General features: G+C 41.9%; 1 protein-coding gene and 1 long non-coding RNA gene across 6 annotated transcripts in view; one reads left to right on the top strand and one right to left on the bottom strand.

Moving 5' to 3' along the window:
• Positions 1 to 34: 34 nt before the first annotated feature.
• Positions 35 to 18510, top strand: LOC133477446 (uncharacterized). Its single transcript, XR_009788366.1, has 3 exons — positions 35 to 285; positions 13525 to 13668; positions 18378 to 18510. It is a non-coding gene; the product is annotated as an uncharacterized LOC133477446 (long non-coding RNA).
• The window catches only part of LOC133477444 (protein AF-17-like), a 29258-nt gene continuing 8564 nt past the window's right edge, over positions 4336 to 25029 (bottom strand). For 2 of the 5 annotated variants that reach the window (XM_061772211.1, XM_061772214.1), the window contains 16 exons: positions 23137 to 23240; positions 22152 to 22245; positions 21121 to 21228; positions 20537 to 20623; positions 20296 to 20443; positions 18411 to 19199; positions 15504 to 15703; positions 13988 to 14096; positions 13746 to 13812; positions 13485 to 13633; positions 12073 to 12270; positions 11432 to 11508; positions 10895 to 11259; positions 10668 to 10758; positions 8098 to 8307; positions 4336 to 8012 (listed from right to left, as the gene is read on the bottom strand). In XM_061772211.1, coding sequence (XP_061628195.1) covers positions 7977 to 8012; positions 8098 to 8307; positions 10668 to 10758; positions 10895 to 11259; positions 11432 to 11508; positions 12073 to 12270; positions 13485 to 13633; positions 13746 to 13812; positions 13988 to 14096; positions 15504 to 15703; positions 18411 to 19199; positions 20296 to 20443; positions 20537 to 20623; positions 21121 to 21228; positions 22152 to 22245; positions 23137 to 23240 — 2832 coding nt within the window. In that variant the 3' untranslated portion in view covers positions 4336 to 7976. The remainder of the gene's footprint in view (positions 8013 to 8097; positions 8308 to 10667; positions 10759 to 10894; positions 11260 to 11431; positions 11509 to 12072; positions 12271 to 13484; positions 13634 to 13745; positions 13813 to 13987; positions 14097 to 15503; positions 15704 to 18410; positions 19200 to 20295; positions 20444 to 20536; positions 20624 to 21120; positions 21229 to 22151; positions 22246 to 23136; positions 23241 to 25029) is intronic. The other 3 variants (XM_061772213.1, XM_061772212.1, XM_061772215.1) reach the window with 3 other exon arrangements.

Here is a 25029-nt window from a genome sequence, read left to right as displayed (position 1 = left end):
GCCCACTAATTTGATTGGTTGATGGAGTCGTGCCTGAGACTGGCAGCGGAAAGAAGCGCGGACATGGTTACGATCAAGTGGCGCATTCAAGTGGACGCGCTTTGCTTTTTGTTTCGGCTTGGGTACAAAAGAAGTTAAAGTTGTGTAGCTCTCGACGAAGAGAGAATACTAAGTCACGAATTGTGTAGCCTCAAACTGAGCAGCGGTCATTGTTATCTCATTCTTCATGGTTACTTAAAATTGTTTTCCAATTTCCACACACCGAGCATGCTCGCAACATGTTGGGTGAGTCAAACCCGCTCAAGGCCTACACTGGCTATCAAATCTATTTCTTCATTTGATTTTCTTGCAAGCTCCTTGTTCAGTGTTGAAAGAAATGACACGTTCGCTCTTCCGTGTCATTTGTTTTTCATTTTATATATACACTTTATTGAATACAACACAAGAATACAGAGAATACAAGAGTACAAGGGGCTCGAGATTATTTCCTTAATGTGCAATGCAGTCTTCTGGGAGTTCAAAGAGGAATGTCACCCAGATATAAAGCAACAGTAGTCTAATATTTTAAACACGAGATTTGGTACCTCGATGTCGTCATTAAGATGGTGTCATGTCATTGACGTGTCACAAATCGAATTTGTGAAATTTAAGTCCACTCACACCAAGTTTTCATGATATATATATATATATATATATATATATATATATATCATGAAAACTTCAATAGAGCTCTGGAACTGTGCGAGGTACCATCCTGTTTCAAACGCTCCACTGCTGGACGGTTGGGGCGGACCCGCAGGAGTCTATCCTCTTACTTCACACACACTGCACATTTTTAGTACTCACACTGTACATACGCCGCACATTGGGCACACTCTGTATCTCATTCAGGGTCCCCTGGGGGACTGGCACCCGGTATGGTGGGGTGGACGCCGTGATGGGTGCTGGCACAGCTGTGCTGGTTTCCGGTCTGGTCGCACTTCCCCCACGTCTTCACTGCTCTTGCCGGTCCTCCAGTTTTAATGCATCATTCATTGGTTAGTGGGGGGAGGGCATAGTCGGGCTGGGGAGAACGCTCGGCCAGGTGTACCGGCACTCCGGCCTACTCTGGCATTTTTTTGTTTTTTGTTGTTGTTGTTTTGTGCTGTTCGGCTGTTAGGTCAAGCAGAATGGAAGATCTGTATCCCTTTTATGCCGGAACAGTTTTACTGTGTCACAGTGGAGTTTTTAAGCTTCCGCTGTGGTTTCTTGGTTTTATAATTGAAGTTTCTTGAGAATCAGAGTCAAACAGAACAAAGTTTCTAAAGGGGAGAGAGAAACAAAGACAAAAGACAAAGCACTAATTGTAAACAGGATAAGGTGAACACTTTTTTCCAGAAGAGGCACGAACATAGGGTGACCTACAAGAGTGGAGGTAGAAGCATGCAGGTGGATTACATCATGTGCAAACGATGTAATCTGAAGGAGGTTACCGACTGTAAGGTAGTGGTAGGGGAGAGTGTGGCTAGACAGCATAGGAGGGTGGTGTGTAAGATGACTCTGGTGGTGGGGAAGAAGATTAGGAAGACAAAGGCAGAGCAGAGAACCATGTGGTGGAAGCTGAGACAGGACGAGTGTTGTGCAGCTTTTCGGGAAGAGGTGAGACAGGCTCTCAGTGGACAGGAGGAGCTTCCAGAAGACTGGACCACTACAGCCAAGGTGATCAGAGAGGCAGGCAGGAGAGTACTTGGTGTATCTTCTGGCAGGAAAGGAGAGAAGGAGACTTGGTGGTGGAACCTCACAGTACAGGAAATCATACAAGGAAAACGGTTAGCTAAGAAGAAGTGGGACACTGAGAGGACCGAGGAGAGGCGAAAGGAATACATTGAGATGTGACATAGGGCAAAGGTTGAGGGGGCAAAGGCCAAATAAGAGGCATATGATGACATGTACACCAGGTTGGACACTAAAGAAGAGGAGAAATTGATCTATACAGGTTGGCCAGACAGAGGGATAGAGATGGGAAGGTTGTGCAGCAGGTTAGGGTGATTAAGGATAGAGATGGAAATATGTTGACTGGTGCCAGTAGTGTGCTAGATAAATGGAAAGAATACTTTGAGGAGTTGATGATTGTGGAAAATGAGAGAGAAGGGAGAGTAGAAGAGGCAAGTGTGGTGGACCAGGAAATGGCAATGATTAGTTAGGTGGAAGTTAGAAAGGCATTAAAGAGGATGAAAAATGGAAAGGCAGTTGGTCCTGATGACATTCCTATGGAGGTATGGAAGCATCTAGGAGAGGTGGCTGTGGAGTTTTTGACCAGCTTGTTCAACAGAATTATAGCGGGTGAGAAGATGCCTGAGGAATGGAGGAAAGGTGTACTGGTGCGCATTTTTAAAAAGAAGGGTGATGTGCAGAGCTGTGGGAACTATAGAGGAATAAAGTTGATGAACCACACAATGAAGTTATGGGAAAGAGTAGTGGAGGCTAGACTCAGGACAGAAGTGAGTATTTGCGAGCAACAGTATGGTTTCATGCCTAGAAAGAGTACCGCAGATGCATTATTTGCCCTGAGGATGTTGATGGAAAAGTACAGAGGTCAGAAGGAGCTACATTGTGTCTTTGTAGATCTAGAGAAAGCCTATGACAGAGTACCCAGAGAGGAACTGTGGTACTGCATGCGGAAGTCTGGAGTGGAAGAGAAATATGTTAGAATAATACAGGACATGTACGAGGGCAGGAGAACTGCGGTGAGGTGTGAGAGACGAATTTAAGGTGGAGATGGGACTGCATCAGGGATCAGCCCTGAGCCCCTTCCTGTTTGCAGTGGTGATGGATAGGCTGACCAATGAGGTTAGACTGGAATCGCCGTAGACCATGATGTTTGCAGATGACATTGTGATCTGCAGTGAAAGTAGGGAGCAGGTAGAGGGACAGCCGAGGTTCGATGTTTTGGAGACAAAATTAGAGCGAGCAGACTTCAATGGTTTGGACACGTCCAGAGGAGAAATAGTGAGTATATTGGTAGAAGGATGATGAGGATGGAGCTGCCATGCAAGAGAGCTAGAGGAAGACCAAAGAGAAGGTTGATGGTTGTCGTGAGGGAAGAGGAGGATGCAGGAGATAGGCTTACATGGAAAAGGATGATGCGCTGTGGCGTCCCCTAATGGGACAAGCCGAAAGGAAAAGAAGAAGAACGCTGCCCTATATTTGGTGATTTACAAGCAAGGAAAGATGCCAAAAGTACTCACACTGTGCTTACGTGGAACAGTTTATGGGAATTTATGAAGGTTTTTTCCGGAAGCGCATTTGTGAGGTTACACGCCGATGTTAGATGAGAAAGCCTGGCTCTCAATCTCCGCTCTAATTCATCCAAAAGTGTTCCTATAGGGTTGAGGTCAGGATTGCACAGGTCAGCCAAGTTCATCCACGTCAAATTCTCTCATCCGTGTCTTTATGAACCTTGACTTGTGCACTGATGCACAGTCATGTTGAAACAGGAAGGGGCCATCGCCATATTGTTCCCACAAAGTTAGAAATGTCCAAAATATTAGCCCATGAACTCCAGTGAAAGGAACGCTGAATGCTTCAGCATACCAAGAGATTTTGGACAGTCAAACAGTTTGGGGATTACCCCTTCCTGTTCCAACATGTCAAGCGAGCAAGGTCCGTAAAGACATAGATGATGTCACGATTGGTAATCGTATGATGTTGGACTGGACCCGAAAGCAGGCGGAGGAAGTAGATGAGAATGGTTTATTAAATAAATAATCGCTCAGCGGGTAGGATATCTGAGTTGCCAATAGTATCTGATGCACGGTCCTCTGTGTCACTGCTGTCCCTGTTTTTTTTTCACCTTAAGTTCCCAATGTTTCACTCAGTCAACCTCTCTGTTTCCGTCTTTTTTACATTGTGTCATCAGCCGCAGAGTTTGAAAAGGTAACAATTAAGCCTACAAAGGAGTAGAAAGTTTCACATGTAGGGAGCTTAAGTAGAAAGTCATTCGAAATATAATTACTCAAATACAGATACCTGCAAAATGTACTTACGTATACTTAAGTGGTAACTTACTGTGTAACTGTAGTAACCTATGCTAACAAAAAAGTATAAACCGGAAAGCAACAATTGTGCATCCTTCATTAAAGGATTAACAAGGCTAAACATAGCTGTATGCAGTTGTCTTATGGATCAACATTTTCTCAGAGATCTTAAAAGTAGGATACTGCAGACAGGTCCGAAGCTACAATATGTGGTCAAGTAATAAGCACATGATTATATATGTTGTGCCAGAAAAGTACAGCATAGCCTTTGTGTTTCCACTGTAACAGAGAAGTCATTCAAGAGAACAGGTAAAACAAATCAGTAAAATACATTTATTGACAAAACAAAACTGTACTCATCCATCATTTTAATTTTACACACAAAAATATCAAAATACTTTACAGGGATTTAATCTGAATATTGTCAAATTCATTTTTTTTATCAATTCTCTCAGGCAAATATCCTCTACAAAGACAACAACCTTGTCCTTAGGTGCTTTAGGTGCTCATTTAATAAAAACATTTCTTTGCTAGGGAATAATGCATTTAAAATCATGCATAGTTATAACTTCGTAATTATTGATATATTTGAGAAACCACTGCATTTTATGCAATTCTTATTCTAACAAGTAACTCTCCATCAAACCTCACTATGAGATGGGTGCTCTAATGTTGTAACACTGAAGATACACAGTACGACATTCATAACATGGATTATCTTGGTTACCCAAACTTCAAAGCTTTAAAGAACATGTCTTGCACAAAGAAATGGACAACTTATAATCAAATAAAATAGATTGAACAAATTGGGCTTACAATGCCCCAGTGCAACATGGGAAAGAAAACAAAACCTTCATTGGACATAGTCTTCTCAGGACTTCACACATACTTGGTAAATTGTAGACGTCCCACTTTTAATGTTAAAAGTTGGCTCATATTTTTTTTCAATCAACATAATAAAACATTCCCATTCTGTCATTGCTACAGTATTTAATCACCTCCTAGTGAGCTGTTTTAAGTTGTTTTCTGACATCTACACACAAAAATAACTAGCACTCAAGATATCACGTAGGGCAGACGATATTTCAAATTGAAGAGGTGAGAAAACAAGACCCGTGACAATATTGCTACAGAAAAAAAGAGAAAACATTAAAAAAATCCCTTCCTCCTATGAATTTGTGATCAAAAGAATGGAAGAATCACATGGCAACATATACCGTAATTTCTCGTGTAAAATGCATACCCATGTATATTACGCGCCCCCTAAATTGACCTCAAAATTCTGGATAACCCTTCTACCTATGTATAATGCATTTTTACAATGCATGATTTTGCTTCTACCCATATGATCAAAACATTGAGTATTATCTGTATTTTGTTAGGTGGCACGGTGGCCGACTGGTTAGAGCGTCAGCCTCACAGTTCTGAGGAGCGGGGTTCAATCCCCGGTCCCGCCTGTGTGGAGTTTGCATGTTCTCCCCGTGCCTGTGTGGGTTTTCGCCGGGCACTCCGGTTTCCTCCCACATCCCAAAAACATGCATTAATTGGGGACCTTAAATTGCCCGTAGGTGTGAATGTGAGTGCGAATGTTGTTTGTTTGTATGTGCCCTGCGATTGGCTGGCAACCAGTTCAGGGTGTACCCCGCCTCCTGCCCGATGATAGCTGGGATAGGCTCCAGCACGCCCGCGACCCTAGTGAGGAGAAGCGGCTCAGAAAATGGATGGATGGATGTATTTTGTTATTTTTTTTTTCAAAGAATTCTTCTGAAGTTAAGCACTTGGTTTGCACACTTAATCCTTTTTGTTTTAATTTACTTGCTCTTATTTTGAAATTCACAGCCCTACTTTTATTTAGTGACTGAGGAAACACACAGGTGTGCTCATATTTTTGATTACCCAGGCAGAATTTGTAAGATGGGTACAATTCTTTAAAGAAAACATGAAGGACCAGGTGAAACACATTTAATTGTATTTTAATGCGATTCAAATTAAACGGTCAAGCATTTCAGAAAAGCATTATCATTAAACATAACATAACCATAAAGAAATTAATGATGGTTGTTGTTCAGTCATCAGTGATATTTAAAAAAATAATAAAATTCTGCCAGGGTATGTAAACTTATCAGCACAAATGTACATATATGCAGTCATATGTACACGCCTGTCATATTGGATTGAAAGTGTAGGCTACACCTTTTTTATAACCACTAGGTGGCGGTGGCATTTTGGAATTAAAGTGTACAGCTTTTTCATTACCAATAGATGGCGGCATACATTTATAAAATGTGAAAGTTTTTTCCCATTTGCCCCTATACCTATGTATAATTCGCACTATTGACTTTTGACAATTGTTTGGGCAAAAAAAATGCACATTATACATAAGAAATTACGGTAGTAGGGGAAAATAAGCTTTCCATCAGCCAATGCCATGAATGGAAGCGCCAGTAACCAATAAGGGTCCACTGCATCTCATTTCACCATCCTCAGAGCAGGGAACACCACAAATAACACACTATTGTGACAGCATTTTCATTATAGTTTACATCCTTTGCTAGGGCACCACTGTGCAGGCTTCATTGTAAGATTTCCATTTCGTACTTTTCTCTCACATCTCTGAAGCACATACAACTCAAGAACATTGTATCTGAACACAAAAATTATACAGTAAAAAATGACACTATAGTTATCACTATCAGGTTATTCACACATTTCATTTGATGAAATTATCTATAAAATGTATAAATGGGTTTAGGATGAGTGCCTTTTCAGTAACTCTCCATGTATCCGCAATGAAAAAAAAGACTACCAACATTAAGGCATTATCTAGCCAGTATTGCTAAAAGAACAGCGAGTTCTCAGACATGAAAAGAATGTTGAACAGAAATATATACTGTATATATATATATATATATATATATATATATATATATATAAAAAAAGAGTGCTGATTCTCATAAAAAAAAAAATCAAGTCTCTTGAAGTTACTGAGCATCTTTTGTGTTGATGACTAAATAGCTCATTCGACTACTAACGCAAAGTGCACACTTAGGAAAAAGAACAACTCACTAACAACTTCTAAATGTTTGGTTTCATCCTCTTAATCTCGACAGCAATTAGATAGATAGATAAACTTTTCTGGTTTTGAATAGATGCAATGCCAGTTGTAGGGACCAATACGCAATTGTGGATATTTAGACATCAGTAAATAGCTTTAACATGGTTGATGACAAAATTTTCGGTGGCCATTTATATCCTGTATAAGTAGTAAAAGGAGTTATCACAAAATGGAACCCACACAACAGAGTAGAAAATGATGGTACAAAGTTTTGAGGTAATTGAAATGCCACTGACCACCTTGTTGTTGTGACTTTCGGCTTGTCCCGTCAGGAGTCAACAGCAAGTCACTCGTGTGAAAGACGATATTAAATTTAGCTTTTTATTAAGCATAAAGCAAATGCCTGGAAATAATGTGGGTGTGGCGAACACAAAGGGAAGAAAACATTTACAGGAAGACAAATGTGTGAGGTGGCTCACAAGTGGATGACATTCTTTCATTAATTCCCAACAGTCTGAATGTGAAAATCTATGGAAAGGATTCATTAAAGATCAGTGCTTGAGATTATACTTCAAAACAAGAAACAAGACCACACCTGTCAGGACGAGTAAAGAGTGTCCACATAATAAGCAGGCCCGTTGGTCTAACTAACAAATTAGTGCAATTTAAGAAGAGACCACTGTATTTGTGCTCTCTGAAAAGCTGCCTGTGTAAAAACATTAAAGAACCTCTGATAAAAACAACTTCCATGCACAAAAACCTCACCCTCAAGTCCATCCTGTTGTACATTCATTAAAGATGACAGAGTAGAAATGCTGTCCTCATGTCATGTGAGTTGACCTCAGTCATTCCTCAGAGTTATGATCAATATCTTCATTTGAGATGGTGTTGTAACATTGGGGGTTTTATCCATTCTTGTCTCCGCCCTTCTCTCCTGCAGCCTGAAAAATGACAAAATAAAATAAAAAAAAAACAGAAGAAGAATAGAGAGTAAGCAAATAATGGAACACTTGCAGTACCACTCACAGGCTTTTGAAGGGGGCCTTCCTGTCGCCCAAAGAGGTTTCCCCCCTGGCTGCCCTGCAGGGGGCAGGAAGTTGCTGAGGACAGCAGGTTGGGCGACTGGGCCAATATGGGGGAATTTGTCGTGGACGTGAGGGCTCCTGCCAGTGTGAGGCGCTGCAGCTCCCTCTGCCTCTGCTGCTGAAGCATCTGGCAAACGACTGCCCTCTGCTCCTAATTGTGCAGAGAAGACAGCTTGGTCATGACAGGGAAAGTTTCAGTTCATCAAGAACTGACATGTTGACAATTCTTGCCGACTCTTCGAAGTCACTCAGAGATGACAAGCAACCTTCCTTAAGTAGCCAATATGTAATAATAACCTTTTGTAATTGCATTTTACATACGTCCCAGGGACTCAAAGCTTCTGACCAAGAAGCTGACCACTCGAAAAGCTTCTTTTGCTAAATATTCCTGCCCACACACACACTTGCATGACTCACACCCTCAGCTCTGTGAAGTTGTCTTCCACTTTGAACGGCAACAGATGCTATTCTTTAAATCCTGTGGAGCTTACTCCTGTGCTTCTGCTATTCAGAAAATGATTTGAACGTGAAACGTGACCCAATACTCTAAGTCTAATTACGTGCCTATTAGAAAAGAAGACTGAACAAGTTCAATGGACAGGCTTCATGTTTGAGAGCCGGAGAGTAACACAGAGGTGAAAATGAGTACTACTCTTTGTAGAACTACCTTGGGGATGCACAACTGCAAGAAAGTTAAATTAATAATATTGACCAAGTTATCATTTGTCTAGAACAGCATACGTCCTGAATACATATTGAGTCAGAGCATAAAATATCTGAGATTATCCTTTTCATAATATTGGATATTCCATTTATCCCTTAGGTTGACCAAGAATCACAATTATTATGGACAATTGTGTGCTTGGCGCCTGTACATTGAGATTTACCCTGGTGGAAAAGAGGGTAGCCTTCCTCCGTCTTCTGATGGGTCCTGACTGCTGTTTGAGCCTATGCACCAATCAGCAGCTCAGAGTATCCACCCTTTTTGCAGTCCCTGGAAGGGGTTTGGAGCGCTCTACCCCTGGGGAATCCCTTGTTCTGCTGGGGGACTTCAATGTTCACGTTGGACGAGAAGGTTCGATCATATTACCCCCATTCTGGAAAACTTCCATTGGCTCCCGGTCCATTTGAGATGGGATTTTAAGGTCCTGTTAACTTACTCTTATCTCGCTGACTTAAGTGTACCGTATGTTCTGTCCCGAAATCTACGCTCGCAAAACACTGGTCTCTTGGTGACTCCGAGAGCCAGAAAGAAGTCTATAGGCTCTCGAGCATTTTCTATTTGGGCTACAGTACTCTGGAATTCCCTACCCGCAGATATTAGAGCTGCTACCTCAGTAGAAATGTTTAAATCCCGATTTAAGACTTATTTCTACTCTTTGGCATTTAGTTAAAGTACATGTAGGCCTGTTTTACTGCCGCTTGTCCTATCTCCTCCCCCCTCCCTTGGTGATATTGTCCGAATCTGAGGTTGTTGCTGTTTGGGTTCTGCACCGACCAACTGGGACAAGATCTGAGGTGGACCACTTCCCCTACAGTTGTTGCCATGGAAGGTTCTGTTATTCTGTTTTTGAACTGAAGTGCTTATTGGTGATTGTCCATAACAAACACCATGTTCAAACATATAGTAAGGATGTCCATACATGCACTTGGCACCAGGACATCCAAGGCTGCAATTCGATGATGGGCTTTGGGGTCGTGTCATCGGACTTGCAGCCGCATGTCCTGGACATTTTAGAGACGAGAGCGTGGCGGAGCTGTCAACTGATCACCACCTTGTGGTGTGTTTGCTCCACCAGCAGAACTTCGACCACGTCCTAGGGAAGGCCGGGGAGATTATGTCATCTTGCTTTTCGCAGATGACATGGTTCTGTTGGCTGCATTAAGCCGCAATCCTCAACTCTCGCTGTAGCGGTTTGTGGCCCAGTGTGAAGCGGTTGGGATGAGAATGATCTTCAGTCAGAAAAGGGTGGAGTACTCTTTCTGGGTCAGGGAAGAGATCCTGCCCCAAGTGGAGGAGTTAAACTATCTTGGGGTCTGCCACGAGCTGTGGGTCATTACCGAAAGAAGATCACAGATAGAAACGGCTGAAATGAGTTTCCTCTGCAGGTTGTGCGGGCTCTCCCTTAGAGAGTGAGAAGCTTGGTCATCCGGGAGGAGCTCAGAGCTCTACTCTGCATCGAGAGCAGCCAGATGATGTGGCTTGGGCATCTGGTTAGGATGTCTCCTGGACACCATCCATGTTCGGTGTTCCGGGCACATTCCACTGGGAGGAGGCTCCTGGGACATCCCAGGACACACTGGAGCAACTATGTCTCCCGGCTGGCTTGGAAATGCTTCGGTATCCCCCCGGAAGAGCTGGATGAGAACCAAGTCTGGGCTTCCCCGCTTAAGCTTTTGCCCCCACAACCAGACTCCGGATAAGTAGAAGAAAATGGATGGATGGATGGAATTATGTGACCATTTGTAAAATGTATAATTAAGCTTGGTAGTTTAAAAATAAGAACTTACAGGAGTGAAGTTCTGTGATGTGAGGAACTGCTGGAGTTGCTGCTGCTGCTCCAGAATAATCTGTTTCTGCTGCTCTGACAGGAGAGAAGACCTAAAAGATTGACAATAAAATGAAACAGACAGATTAGCCATACTGTACTAACTAAATATACTAACATTTGGATTGTTGAGGCGATATGGGCACGACAAAACTCTTGCTTTGATGTTTAATCGTTTAGGTTACGTACGGGCTCACACTCTTGGGAAGCTGAAAGCTCTGTGCCATTGTCTGAGGGTGGAGTGGAGGCGGCTGGGGACGCAGAGCAGGGAGTGTGGACTGAGATGCGCTCTGGACAGGGGAATGTATCACCCCATTTAAACCACTGAGCGATCCATTCAGACTCAGTTGAGGACTTCCTGCAAGAGATGTGAGTAGCCCGCCCGCCACAAGCTGAGTAGAGGTGCCAACCTGACTTATTATCCTCAAACTGTCACCCGTACCTCGCCCATTCATCACTGGTTGACTCGAGGAGGCGGGGCTTGGTTGAGGAGGAGGAGTACTCTGGAAGGAGAGGGAAGAGCAACTGCGGGACGGACTACCAGAGTGGAGATCCTGGGATGGTACAGAAACAGTGGATTTAGCTTTTTCTCTCTGCGCTTGCGTTTGGCGGTAATCTTGATGTGCAGTAGATAAACGTAGTCACCACTCTCAACATGAAGATCCATGCAGAAAAGGGCAAAGACTGTATTTGTTAATATATTTTGAGAAAAGAACAGGTTCTCACCTCAGAGGAGGTAACAAAGGAAGTTTCATTAAGGAAACTGTTCTTCGACAGTGGACTCTTATTGGTGATTAGGGGGTCTGAGAAAAGAGAGGCAGAGTCAGAGACCATTTCATCCATCCATCCATTTCCTATACCGCTTGTCCTCATTAGGGTCACTTGGCTGGAGCCTATCCCAGCTGATTTTGGGCCAGAGGCAGGGGGCACCTTGGACTGGTCACAGCCAAGTGAGTGTGAATGGTATATAAACCATTCACACTCACATTCACTCTGATGGACAATGTGGGCCCTTCAATTAACTTAACGTTTGTTGTTTTTGAAATGTGGGAGGAAGCCAGAATACTCATACCCACACAAGCACGGAAAGACCATGCAAACTCCACACAGAGCCGAGGTTCGAAACTGGGACCTCTCAACTATGAGGCACACATGCTAACCACTGCTAACCGTGTTACCTCAAAGACGATTTCACAGAACAAAAATGACAATCGTGCATGTGTTTAAAATGCAACATGCACATGATGCAGAGGAAGGCTGATGAGGGAGGAGAAAGCAGCAAGATAGACACACATGAAGAGCATATGGGGCACCAACATAATAATGTGTCCCGTTAAAGCTGGTAAATAGACCATTAAAAATCGGACCTTGACTTGAGGACAGGAAGTTGATCCGGGGTGCGGTGTGCAAAGAGCCTTGGACGGAATGAGCATGAGGGAAAGGTACAGCCAGCTCGGTGTTGAGCAACTGCAGTCGCTCCCTCTTGGCTGTCAGACTGAGGATCTGGTCCTGGAGCCGCTGGTTCTCCTGCTGCAGCGAGTGAAGTGACTGGAGCATGTCAACAACTAGCAGAGACAGAAAACAACTCATATCACTAAGAAATCGTTCCATCATGCTGAGATTATGTGACACAGAATGCAGTCAGATGATTGCGTGTGAGCCAAGGAGGGAGCCCAGTCGGTTGACATGTTCCAATACAAGAACTGAAAAAACAAGGGCCACTACATTCTAAGCATGACAGTATAATGTTGTTATGCCGTTTCATTTTCACCATCAGGAAGCCAAGTTTGTCTTCATAAAAACTTAAATGTAACGATATTAAATCAATGACTGAGTGAAGTCCTTCAAAAATAATTATTGATTGTCTTTATTTTGAACATGTAAGCGACAATTAAAAAAAAGAAAAGAAAAACAAAACCAAAACAAATAAAGAACAAACAAACAAAATGAAACAATACAAAACTAGAAGCTACATTAAAAACGTGGTCAGAGCATGTACGTTAGCCGGCACGGTGACCAACTGGTTAGCACATCTGCCTCACAGTTCTGAGGATAAGCGGTAAAGAAAATGGATGGATGGATGGATAGATGTACGTTGCATTGTAAATTTAATCCCTCAAATGTGTGAGATAAAAAAATCATAATTATTTACCAAGCTTGTCACATTTGTAAAAAAAATAAAGACATTCTCAAGTGCATGGTAAAAATCTACTGAATACCAGCGATATTTTTGCAGAAGAGAGGAACATACACTTCCCTCCAAAAATGTTTGAACAGTGAGACCCAATTATTTTACTATCTTTTATTTTTGCCGTAGACTGAAAATATTTGGGTTTGACGTCAAAAGACAAGCTATCAAACGTTCACCTTTTAATTCTTGGTATTTACACATGGATCAGGTACACAAGTTTGAAGATAGTATTGTTTGTAATAAAACACCACATTTTTAGGTGAAAAAAAAAAGTATTGGTACAGATGTTTGATTTTCAAAAGTTTATTGTACTCATTATAATCCCTTAAGTGGAAATTCAGCTCATACTCTGTTGTGTATTTTGTATTGCACACTGCATACATTTAAAAAATATATATTTAGTAAGGAGTGTTTATGAGGGCTGGACATGAAACCCAGGGTTTCACTAGGCTATAATGAAGTCATAATTGTAAATATATTGTTGAGGTGCAAACTCTTTTGAAAAGAAAAACCTTTGCTTTTATAAGCATTTGCACTGGTACGAGGCCATAATTCTCTGAACAGGAGGCAAAGACAGAGGTTACTCACTATTGACGCCAATCTCTCCATTGCTATGTTTCTCCAACAGGAGCTCAATGTGCGAGCTTGCCTGGGGGATGTTCTCAGGACATGCTTGAATTCCTGCACCTAAACCATCTCTCTGGTCAAAAAGAAGTGGGAGGGAGCTCATAGGAGACCTGTGTGTGATGGAGGGAGCAAGAGGGTAAAGGTGGTGAGTGTTTCATTTGTTACTTGGGTTGTTAACCTGCTGCCAAGGATAAAATATCTCGGTAAAAACAAAAGCTGTACTGTGAGGAAAGACTTTCCCTCGGCGAGTTTCCCTGACATGGGAAGCGACAGTCATCAAGGTCTGACTCTAAGAAAAGGAACAAGATGTCAAAATTAATAGTAATCAATTCAAAGTATATTTGTAATTTTCTGTCTGTGTCATTATAGAGGGTATCCAAATACGTGTATGGTAACGGGAATTATAACTGTTTTGTGAGATGGAAGAACAAATGAAGGTAACTATTTTGACCTCTGCCTCATACCTCGTAGTGAGGTTGGGGCTTGACTCAGTAGTGGTGGCAGTGTGGAGAGACCAGTGATGAAAGGTTGCGTGGAGGTTACATTGTAGGCGCTGCTCGAACCTGGATGCACCTATCGGAGTTCATTTTAAAAAAAGAATGCAAGTGTGGAGATACAAAATCCATGCAGTTAAACATTATGGGTAAAGATTATTTTTTTGGTAATTTATCCAAGTAACCGTAATGTCTTTGTATTGCACCGAATAATAAAAATGATAATACAGTGGTGTGAGAAAGTGTTTACCCCCTTCCTGATTTCTTATTTTTTTCCATGTTTCTCACACTTAAATGTTTCCCATCGTCAAACAAATAAAAACATTTGTCAAAGACATCCATCCATCCATTCTGAATACCGCTTATCCTGTTCAGGGTCGCGGGGCACTGAAGCATAAGGCAGACTACACCCTGAACTGGTCACCAGTTAGTCACAGTGCAAATATAGACAACCATTCACACTCACATTTACATTCACATCGTCACTGAGTGGGAAGTGAACCCACGCTACCCACAACAAAGTAAGTTACCACTACACCATTAGTGACTTGGTCAAAGGCAACACCAATAAACACAAAACGCATTTGTTAAATGAAGGTGTTTTTTTTCCCTCATTAAGGGATAAAAAAAATCCAAACCTACATGGCCCCGAAGTTATCGCCCCCCTCCCGTTAAAACATAACTGTTTTTTTTTTTATAGCTGAGTTCAATTTCTCTAGCCACACCCAGGCTTTATACTGCCACACCTGTTCTCAATCAATAAATCACTTACATCGGACCTGCCTGACAAAGTCAACTACACTAAAAGATCTTCAAAAGCAAGAAATCATGCAGGGATCTAAAGAAATTCAGGAACATATGAGAAAGCATGACCACTTCAGGACCTGGAAGACTGGCTGTGATAAAAAATCTTGAAGGAGAATTCCCGGCCATCTGTTCGTGATCTCAAGCTGAAACAAATTTGGGTTCTGCAGCAGGAGAATGATCCAAAACACACCAGCATTTCCACTTCTGAATGGCTGAATAAAAACAAAATGAAGACTTTGGAGTGACCTAGTCAAAGTCCTGACCTGAATCCTATTGAGATGCTGTGGCATGACCTTAAAAAAAGCAGTTCATGCTCCAAAACCCTCCAATGTGACTGAATTACAACAATTCTGCAAAGATGAGTGGGCCAAAATTCCTCCATAGCGCTGTAAGAGACTCATTGGAAGTTAGCGCAAACGCTTGATTGCAGTTGTTGCTGCTAAGGGTGGCCCAATCAGTTATTAGCTTTCACTTTTTCCACACAGGGCCATGTAGGTTTGGATTATTTTTCTCCCTTAATAACAACAACCTTCATTTAACAACTGCATTTTGTGTTTACTTGTGTTGTCTTTGACTAATATTTCAATTTGCTTGATGATGGGAAACACTTAAATGTGACTAACATGCAAAAACATAAGAAATCAGGAAAGGGTTATGTGAATGGATATACTGAATATACCTGTGGGTTTGAAACAGGATTGCTTGATTGGTGCGAGAGTGAGAGTGCGTGGGATGGGAGGAGTCCTGATGAGAGAGAGGTGCTACACATGGCCCCAGCCAGGGACAAGGAGGTGCTACACACCCCTCCACCCAGAGAGACAGCGGTGCTGCAGATGCCCCCACCCAGTGAAAGAGGGTTCTTAAGGCTGGAATAAATACCTGAGCGAGAAAGACAGAAGGATTATTATTATTATTTTAAAATGTGCAGGTATGCGTCTATAGTAGGGTTGGGTATCGAGAATCGAGAACCAATCGGAGCCGGTTGTCCCGGAATCGTTAAAATTAAACTATTTCGGTTCCCAGTTTTGATGCCGACCCCGAAGAAAAAAATGGTGAAAGCCAACGATGAAGAACGCGCACAAAGACGTGCTTGTGCCCAATGGCAGCGGCAAACAAAAGTCTGTCTTAACTTTGGTCAAATAAATGACCAGTCGCTTCAGTGCAACACTTAGAATAAGATTATATTGTGCAAAGGAGGCTTTCACGATGTGTAGAAGCTCCTGCTCCGAGCCTTAGCCTACACTGCGCGGAACTTCAGTCAAGTAAAATTGGGTGAGTGAAACAATAAAACACATCTGTCAACATTGACGCAGCTCCCAAGTTAAATGGTGGGTTGCAGTTTTGCACTGATGGTTTTTAGTCTTCAAACCAATGTAAGAGCTGATGACAGAAAAAAAAAGCTGAACATTGAGCTAAAACTTCACCAAAGGTCAAACTAGCAACTTTACATCACAATGAATTGGGACAAAATTCACAAAAACATTCTCACAGTATCACAAACACTAACCTTGTGTCTCATCAGTGGGTAGGTAAAGGAATCCAAATTTATTACCATTTATTACTCTTTTTCTTGCCGTCTAGTTTTACTTTTGTTTTCAAAATTCACCGGTGTTGTGTCAAGTTACTTTTAATGCCAAAATGCTGAGTTCCGGTACGTACCCTTAAAAATAAAAGGCTACAAGCTTAAAACAGGAAGTCAAGTTAAAACTTGCACATATAAACCATTTGACGTGAGAAAACAGTCGCAAATAACTATTTTAACAATGCTATATTTAACTTTTAGCGAAAACATTAATTAATGACGATTACGTCAATTGGGTTAGTGCCACACACATTGGTTTTTAGTTCATAGGTTTGATATTGATATTGATTGTTTATAACGTTAAATGTTCATTTTAGTCTGTGGTGCGGGCTGCTAAGAAAATTGATGTTCTTAATTTGGAAACCTTTTTAAACCATGCAAACATTTTTGACCCAGCCCCCTAAAAGAATTGGAATCGAGAATCGTTTGGAACAAGAATCGAAATGAGGAACCAGAATAGGGACCGGAATCGCTCAAATTCAAACGATGTCCAACCCTAGTCTGTAGAGCCAGAGAGTACAAACATCTTAATTTTCCAGATTCTGCGTTGTTAAATAATTAATCTGTAATAAAATGAAATAGGCCCATCTCAGACATTCTGCTGCAGAATAAATGCCGGATGAAGATGAAGATCTTTATAAACAGCATTATTATACAAGCAAAAATGTAAGTACACGCATACAGATGGAGTAAAACTGTCAGAGCCTCTTTTTTTTGGACAAACACTGGACACTTGTGCTCAAATGGTAGTAAAACGAGCATACAGCAACTTAAAGTATCTTATAAGGATGCTCTGAAATTATAACTAAATAGAAACAGATGGTCTAGTGCATGTAAAATGTTTGTAACTGCAAGAGTCAATATTGTTGCCTGTAAAATATCAGCTAAGCTAGTTGCTAATGTATTTGCTGCTTTAATGACTCAAAATGAATTTATGTTATGCTTGTCAACATAAGGGTTATGCCCAGATCAGACTACAGGATTTTAACCCCGCTATTGACCCGATTAGCTATCGCAGCTGATTTCTTAGATCGGGCCTGACATATTCTGTCGGGAACGACAAAACGTCTTGTAGTGTGACATAATCCACGACTGACGATTTGGCCCTACAATAGCCCTATGATGCCAAAATTAAAAGTCTAGCATTTTAAAAATTTTTTAAAATATTTTCCGTGTAGTGTGACATATCAACGACAACTCTCCGACAGCGCACCTTGACGTCGACCAATAGGATTGCGTATTGTGACCAGCGCTTTGCCTTCCGTGCTTGCCGTTGTCAACATTTCCTCATTTTGCCCCCCAATATATTGTCGCGGCGTGTTGTTATCGTCGACATGGTAATGAGTGTATCCGGTCGTGTTGACCAGTGGCACGTTCTCCGCCTCTCCGACAGTGTTTGATTTGACAAGATAAAGCCCAGTGATCGTAGAAGAGGGGATGCTGTGGTATCGGAATACATGTCGTGTAGTGTTGCCACTGTCTCCCCGAGAGAGGGCAAGATTTTATGATGGTAGCCTGACATAGGGCAATCTGGAAAGACAAAATTGTTTTTGTAGTCTGATCAAGGCATGAGTTCTACACAGTTTTAGTCTCATATTTGGAGACATTCGTTACGTTGCCTCTTGTATGATGCTTTTTAAGTTGATATTTCCTTTTGTGTGTGTCCATGTGCATTTGTGTGCTTTCCTATTTTGTAACTTAGTTTGTCTGAAAATGCAGTTGACTAATAGATTGGTTTTAAGACAGTCAGGCAGAGCACAAACTTCTATGTCGAATATTATGTTAGTTACACTGAGCACCAAAAATACTATTAAGAAAGATGTCTAACAAACTAACTGATCAGACTGAGCATTATTTATTTTGTTCTTTAGATACTGTAAAGATAAACTGCTATTGTGACATTCACCTAGCATTTTCTGTGAAGCTACAAACGAATATGCTGAGGTGGAAACATTTTTTTTTTACACACAGGAAACTTGAGGGCGACCACACACACCCACTCACCCGAGCCAAGCAGCGAGTTGCCACGGCTTGTGGAAAAACTGCTAGCTGAGGAAGATGAGAATGAAGAGGACAAAGGGGTGGTGGTGGGCAATGAGGAGGGGAATGCCAGGTGTGGAACTGACATTGGGCTCGGGTAGAGCGAGGAGGTGAAGACTGGTGGTGGTGGAGGAGGAGGTGCGGTGCTGTGATGATGATAATGAGCGTCCTCTTTCCTCTCTCGGTTCTTGCTTCCCCGAGGTCGGCCTGGACCGTGGCGGCTCTTTTTGTTGCCACGGTGCCTTCTCTCTTGGGGCAGAGGTGGCAGGGTAGTTTTGTCCTCTAAATCTGTTTCTTCTGGGATAGGTGGTGTGCTTAGTTGAGACAACTTGCACAGAGACTTGGAAGGTTTGTAGTCCCCTGAAGAGGAGATCTTGCGGATCTTACTGCTACTACCCAGCACTGATGTGGAGGTGATGCGCATGATGGAGCCAAAAGTTGAAATTGTGACCTTGTTCTCGAAAGGGCTTGAGTTTGCATCTGACCGATCATGACCCTGAGACCCAGTGAGAGGGCCCTCAGCAGGCGTCAACGCTGGCGGCTCATGATAATTGCGATCCTCGTCTTCCTCCTCATCCTCATCTTTGTCTTCCTCCTTATCACCGTCCTCTTTGGCCCTCTGGACGGCTGGCCTCCTGTGACGCTCTTTGCGATCCTCGCCACTGTGGTCACCGCCTCCTCGCTCTTGGTCACGCTCCAGACGGGAAGAGGAGGAGTACTGATGGAAATCTGGAGCGGAAGACTGATCTCCACCTTCATGAGCAAGACAGAGCTGATGAAACAAAATCATCCCCTTCAAGCTTCCCGATTTCTTAAAAGTCCCAGGCCAACAAAGTCCAAATTTTTCCACTGTTTTATGTATAGGTCAAAATGAGAGTCGGTAACCTGGTTTAAATTTGACATCTGTGCGGTTTGTCAGTTGTAAAAACCAATGAACACCAAACTGCTTGCAAAACGGGTGGATTTAAAATCGCCGTCATTGTGACATCATTTCACGAATTAATATTCAAGTACCAGCCCTCGGCTACACGCCCACTCATCTCAGGAAAACTGGCTGAGCGATAACACGGCTACATCTCGTGCAAAGCTTAAACTTTGCGTCACCTGCCAAACTCAGAGGAGTTGAGGAATAAATGGCTTCAATTTATTTTGGGAGAAATTTCCAAGCATTTCAGAAACAGAATTCTGCTGTGTTGTGCCCATTGTTGTGCCAATTGTGCCCATTTCGTGGAGGAAGACTTTGTAAACATAAGCTTTCATACACTGGTAGAAGTGCATTTTTTGCGCGACTGGGCGGCAGCGGCCAAGCCATGCAAATACAATATATAAAAGCATATGTGTTGTCTCTTACACCTTTAATTACCTATATTTATAATTTATAATATAACTGTGGCTTAAATAGCGACGCTTGCGGTCATTGTCGCCAAAATATGCACGAGCGATGCAGGTCGCGCGCCAGTTATGTTTGAAGTAATTGAAGGGGAGCGCAGGACCATCCTCTCCAAATATCCTCCTCTCTTTTATTTCACCCACGTCCCCTCCAACAATTGGTGAATTCTGCTTCACAATGATAGTAAGACTGCCTATCGAAGGATCCGTCGCTTTGAACGCTTGGCTGCTAAGATCCGATCACGATTTACATGTCGAATATTAATGAGAAATCCATTCATCTCAACTGCCAGGTGAACAAAAACCAACTACAATAGCTCGAAAAAGGGCATTCTGGCCATTTTCAACCCAAATTATTTTACAAACCAGATAACAGGACATCAAAGATTATTTAAAAAATGTGATGGCAGGGGACCTTTAACATTTTATTCTTGCTCCTGCTAAACTGTTACTGTAATACCTGGATTGAATGGACTGGAGGAACAGGAAGAGGAGGAGCCACTCTTGACGGTGCTTCCTGCTTTCTTATTGTGGTGACCGTGACTGTGCGAAATCAGCTTCTTGGACTTTCCCTCACTGTCTTTGGAACTGTGGTGAGTGGAAGAGAGCTATCCCAACACAAACATGGCACACAAAAATGATTTGCAAAAATGTTAATTTTGCTGTATCCAAGAACTCTCATGTCACACTGCTCTTCATACCATGTCTATACTGCTGGATACCACCGAAGGGACAAGGCTGTCAGAGGACTTGTGGCGGTCTTTCTGACGAATCTTGTCCTTGTGACTCTGAAAAGACATTACACAGGAATCAAGCGAGTACCTTACATTTCTCACTTGAGCAAAATGGTAAAAATAAGTAATACAAAAAATGGTCAGTTGAATTTAGACGTTTTGGAAATCAAATGAGCGGCACGGCGGCCGTCTGGTTAGAGCGTCTGCCTCACAGTTCTGAGGACTGGGGTTCAATCCCTGGCCCCGCCTGTGTGGAGTTTGCATGTTCTCCCCGTGGCTGCGTGGGTTTTCACCGGGTAGTCCGGTTTCCTCCCACATCCCAAAAACATGCATGGTAGGTCAATTGAAGACTCTAAATTGCCCATAGGTGTGAATGTGAGTGCGAATGGTTGTTTGTTTGTATGTGCCCTGCGATTGGCTGGCAACCAGTTCAGTGTGTACCCCGCCTCCTGCACGATGATAGCTGGGATAGGCTCCAGCGCTCCCGCGACCCTTGTGAGGATAAGCGGCTCGGATAATGGATGGATGGAAATCAAATGTAATTTATTTACCTTCCGCTGCCTGTGGTGGTGATGTTTGTCCTGTGATGGAGAAGTAGCGCGCCCCCTGGAATGACTGAAGGTACTACTTGCATTTTCACTGGAGCGTCGTTTCTTCTGCTGTAAATAAGAAAACATGAACTACAACTAGGGCTGTCACTATCGAATATTTTTAGAATGAATTATTCTATCGATTATTTCATCGATGAATCGAATAATCTGATACAATGTATTTTGCATTAAAGTTTATTGCAAAAGCAAATGTTTCCGAACACGGTTTATTAACCGATTATTGTTGTGTATTTTGTATTGTTTAATGATGAAACAAATCAAAATAAACAGCAATATAGCAATATCACACGAGAGGGAGTGATGTACTCACCAACCTTTTTGAAACTGAGAGCTACTTCTTGGGTCCTGATTAAAGCAAAGGGCTTGATATACACTTCTGAGGCTGCTTCTGGTTCAACTACGTCAATTACAGGCCATTCATTCTACAGCTGCAAAGAACGATTATTTTTATTAAGAGATTAAAGTGCCTCCTATTTTTTTTTTGATTCAGTTGCTGGTTTGGTCTGTAACATGTCAGAAAATAGGATTGTTTTCCAAATAAAAGCTTGTGTTTGCAAATGACTTATTTTGATTCAACACAAAGATAACCAGTCTGCTTTCATGGAGGACTACAGAAATCGGAGAATATTCACTGTTGAGAGGCTAAAATTCCAAGGATTTGGACAATTTTAACTTAAACAATGGCTCTAAATGATTTATCAATTATCAAGTTGTCAATGAATTTGATGCTCGATTAATTATTGTTCAATTGATTGAGACACGGCGGCACGGTGGACGACTGGTTACAGCGTGGTTAGGCTCCAGCACTACCGGTATTTTAGCTACTCCAATACTTGAACGTGTGTATTAAAGTGTGTGAATGACACTGCTAATAATTTCAATACACAGCATGTATAATTTTTGTATTTGAACAAAATCTATGGAGCTGGTGTACACTATGAGGAAGTAGTAACAGTGGCTGGACCGCGTACCATTTTGTTGTAGTGATGCTTGCAGTAGCCACAATATTTGACATTGTCAGCTTCAGGGCCTTCCTCCTCACACAGCAGGCCTGCCATCTGAGCGCTAACAGCATCATCCAGTAGGCCACACAGGAGAAGAGACACGCAGCTATGTTGAAATCCTCACAATACCATACACATACAGCCAGTGCCCCATAACATACATTCACAAGAGAGGACCCTTTATAGCAGGGGTGTCAAACTCATTTTTGTCAGGGGCCACATCATAGTTAGGACTTCTCTCAGAGGGCCGCCATGAGTGCGAACCCATATAAATTAATTAATACCTCATATAGTTACATATATCCAACAAATTGATGGATACCTAGTTTTGTAATCAGAAGCCTATAAAAACATATTTTTCAACTATTATTATATTTCTTTTAAAAGGGGGATTGCTAAAAAAATGCTTGCAATATCTCAACATTATTACAAGTGAAGATAATTTGCACTTTTGATAATTTCGCAAGCAACATGAAGTTGACGCACATGATTTGCTTTCGCAGGCCACATATAATGATGCGGCGGGCCAGATCTGGCCCCCGGGCCACCGGTTTGACACTTGCTTTATAGAGTTAATAGTAATTCTTGTACATTTAAAGCTTACATTTCAAGTTGTCATTATTTGGAATATACTGAATGTTTTTAAACATTCCGCTTTTGACTGCTGCAAAAATATTCTCTATTTTTAATTTCTTGAAAATTGGGTGACCGTGACCATAGTCAGCTGGTTATAAGAGAGGGCTGAATCAACCCATTTTTCCAGGAAAACCTTAGCTACATTTTGTTACAAACTAGTTGATGGATTGATCGTTGGAATATTCCTGCTAAACATTTTCTGCAATGCATTTTGAAGAGACTCTTTGTGACGTGGCATCTATGTGCATAAAGGCATGAAACCTAATATGAAGCATTTTTCTGGGAGCCACATATACACACACTCATGACCACCTACCAGGTGACATGGAATGCCTGTCTGCAGCCTTGTCTGTTACAGGCCATGCACGCTCCACATGCTGCCTTGCTCTCTCTGCCATGGTCCTCACAGATGTAACATGTCTGGGGAAAGGATGATATGGAGAGAGGACCTTGTCAACAGAGCACATGTGGCTTTCCAAAGCTTTTCCAGTTTGTTGTGTACTTCATCAAACTGTAAAATACACATTGTAAAGGTAAGCATACACACATCAAAAAATGTTTTGTCTTTTTTTGTGCCAATGGCATTCTGTTCTATTGTGAATCCACTCTTTTGAAAAACGTTTGTTGGTTCATATACCCAACTAATCATATTACAAAGAGATCAAGTAGGAGTGATGAAACACTGAAATGCTATACTATGTATGTTTAGGGTATGTTGTGCTTTCTGTGTTCACTATGTATACACAAGTTATTCCTACTCCGTCTTGCCCACAAGGAGTGGTGCACACTGGTAGGGTGAAGCAGGCAAAGAAACAGGTGCCGAACAAAGGAACGGCAGGCCATTTACCTTTTAGCCTCAGCCTCTGTTTCACCCTTTGTCCTACAGTCTCTCAGTCTTGGTCTACCCAGCACAACCCCAACTCGGCTCTCTCGCCAATTTTACGCATTAGAGATTCAGTGAGACTGTCATAAAAATAACCAAATCGTTATGTGGTTGATTCAGTGCTTTGAATACTTCCAGTGTCGGCTTAACATTCAGCCCCCTCATTTGGTTTCTGTGTGTTCGGTACAAAAGTGGGGAGGCTTAATAACGGCTCAATATTCCTGCCTTGAACAGGCTGTGTGAAAAGGGGCTTGTTACCCTCAAAGGATGTCAGCTTTAAAACGGAAGACGAATGCGGACAGAGCCACAGCAGCCCTGTAAACGAAACGGAAGAGTGGCTTCTCAAGTTTTCGCCATCTATCGTAATACTATTGAGGAATGTGGGCTTCAAACTATGACTGAATGGCTCTGACAGGAGAAACCTGCATGCAATTTACTGAAGCTGATACAGTAATATGAAACCGCCCCTCCAACACTCAGATGTGTACTTCTACATGCAAACACACAGCCTGTGTTAGCATCTGCTCACACAAGATATTGATTTAAATGTTTGAAAAGGCTAGTTCTGATGCACGCTGGCCACTCTGCTTAATTCCTTTACCAGCTATAAAAAAAAAAACAACAACAAATAGATATCAAAAGACTTAAAAGCCGGCCGCATGAATTAGCATGCTGGTAATGCAGTCAGAAGAAACGAAAAAAAAAAAACATTCTAAAATTACCAAGAAAGTTGTGTACATTGAAGATTATAGTAGTAGGAGCTCCCATGGGGTAGTCTTCTTTTTTCTTTTTTTTTTTTTTTTTTTAAACAAAACATGCAGATTAAATCACTTTTAGACTGTGTGCACAATTATTGGGCAAGTGAGATTTTGACCATATAATTTTTATGCATATTTCCCAACTCCAAGCGTATACACTTAGTTGTTTATTGAATTACCAGGTGATGTGTATTTGTGTAAAAAAAAAAAAAAAACTTTTTAGGTACTGTATAAAATCTGACTCATTTTTGATGAACACTTAGCATTCTTCTTTAATGTTGGACTTTATGGTGGTACTTGGAGAACTACAACATTTTTGTGGTGGTACTGGAAAAAAGGACACAAATCTACTCCCAAACATTTATGAAGAATCAAACGTGGAGCTACTAGCAACCCATTGTTCTCCAGTGCTGGCATATACCAGAAGTACCTAGAAGTACAAGGTGTCCGTCCGTGCTCAAGAGACATAGCCAAGGTAGGGAAAGCTGAAATCCGACAACCACTGAATACTGCACATAAGTTAAAATATCAAGAGTGGGCTAAGAAATACCTAAAGAAAGAGTTTTCA

Source organism: Phyllopteryx taeniolatus, chromosome 4 (assembly GCF_024500385.1).
Source record: "Phyllopteryx taeniolatus isolate TA_2022b chromosome 4, UOR_Ptae_1.2, whole genome shotgun sequence".
NCBI classification, from domain to species: Eukaryota; Metazoa; Chordata; class Actinopteri; order Syngnathiformes; family Syngnathidae; genus Phyllopteryx; species Phyllopteryx taeniolatus.
Note: the sequence above shows the minus strand (reverse complement) of the source record. Positions and strands in the feature narration are given on the sequence as shown.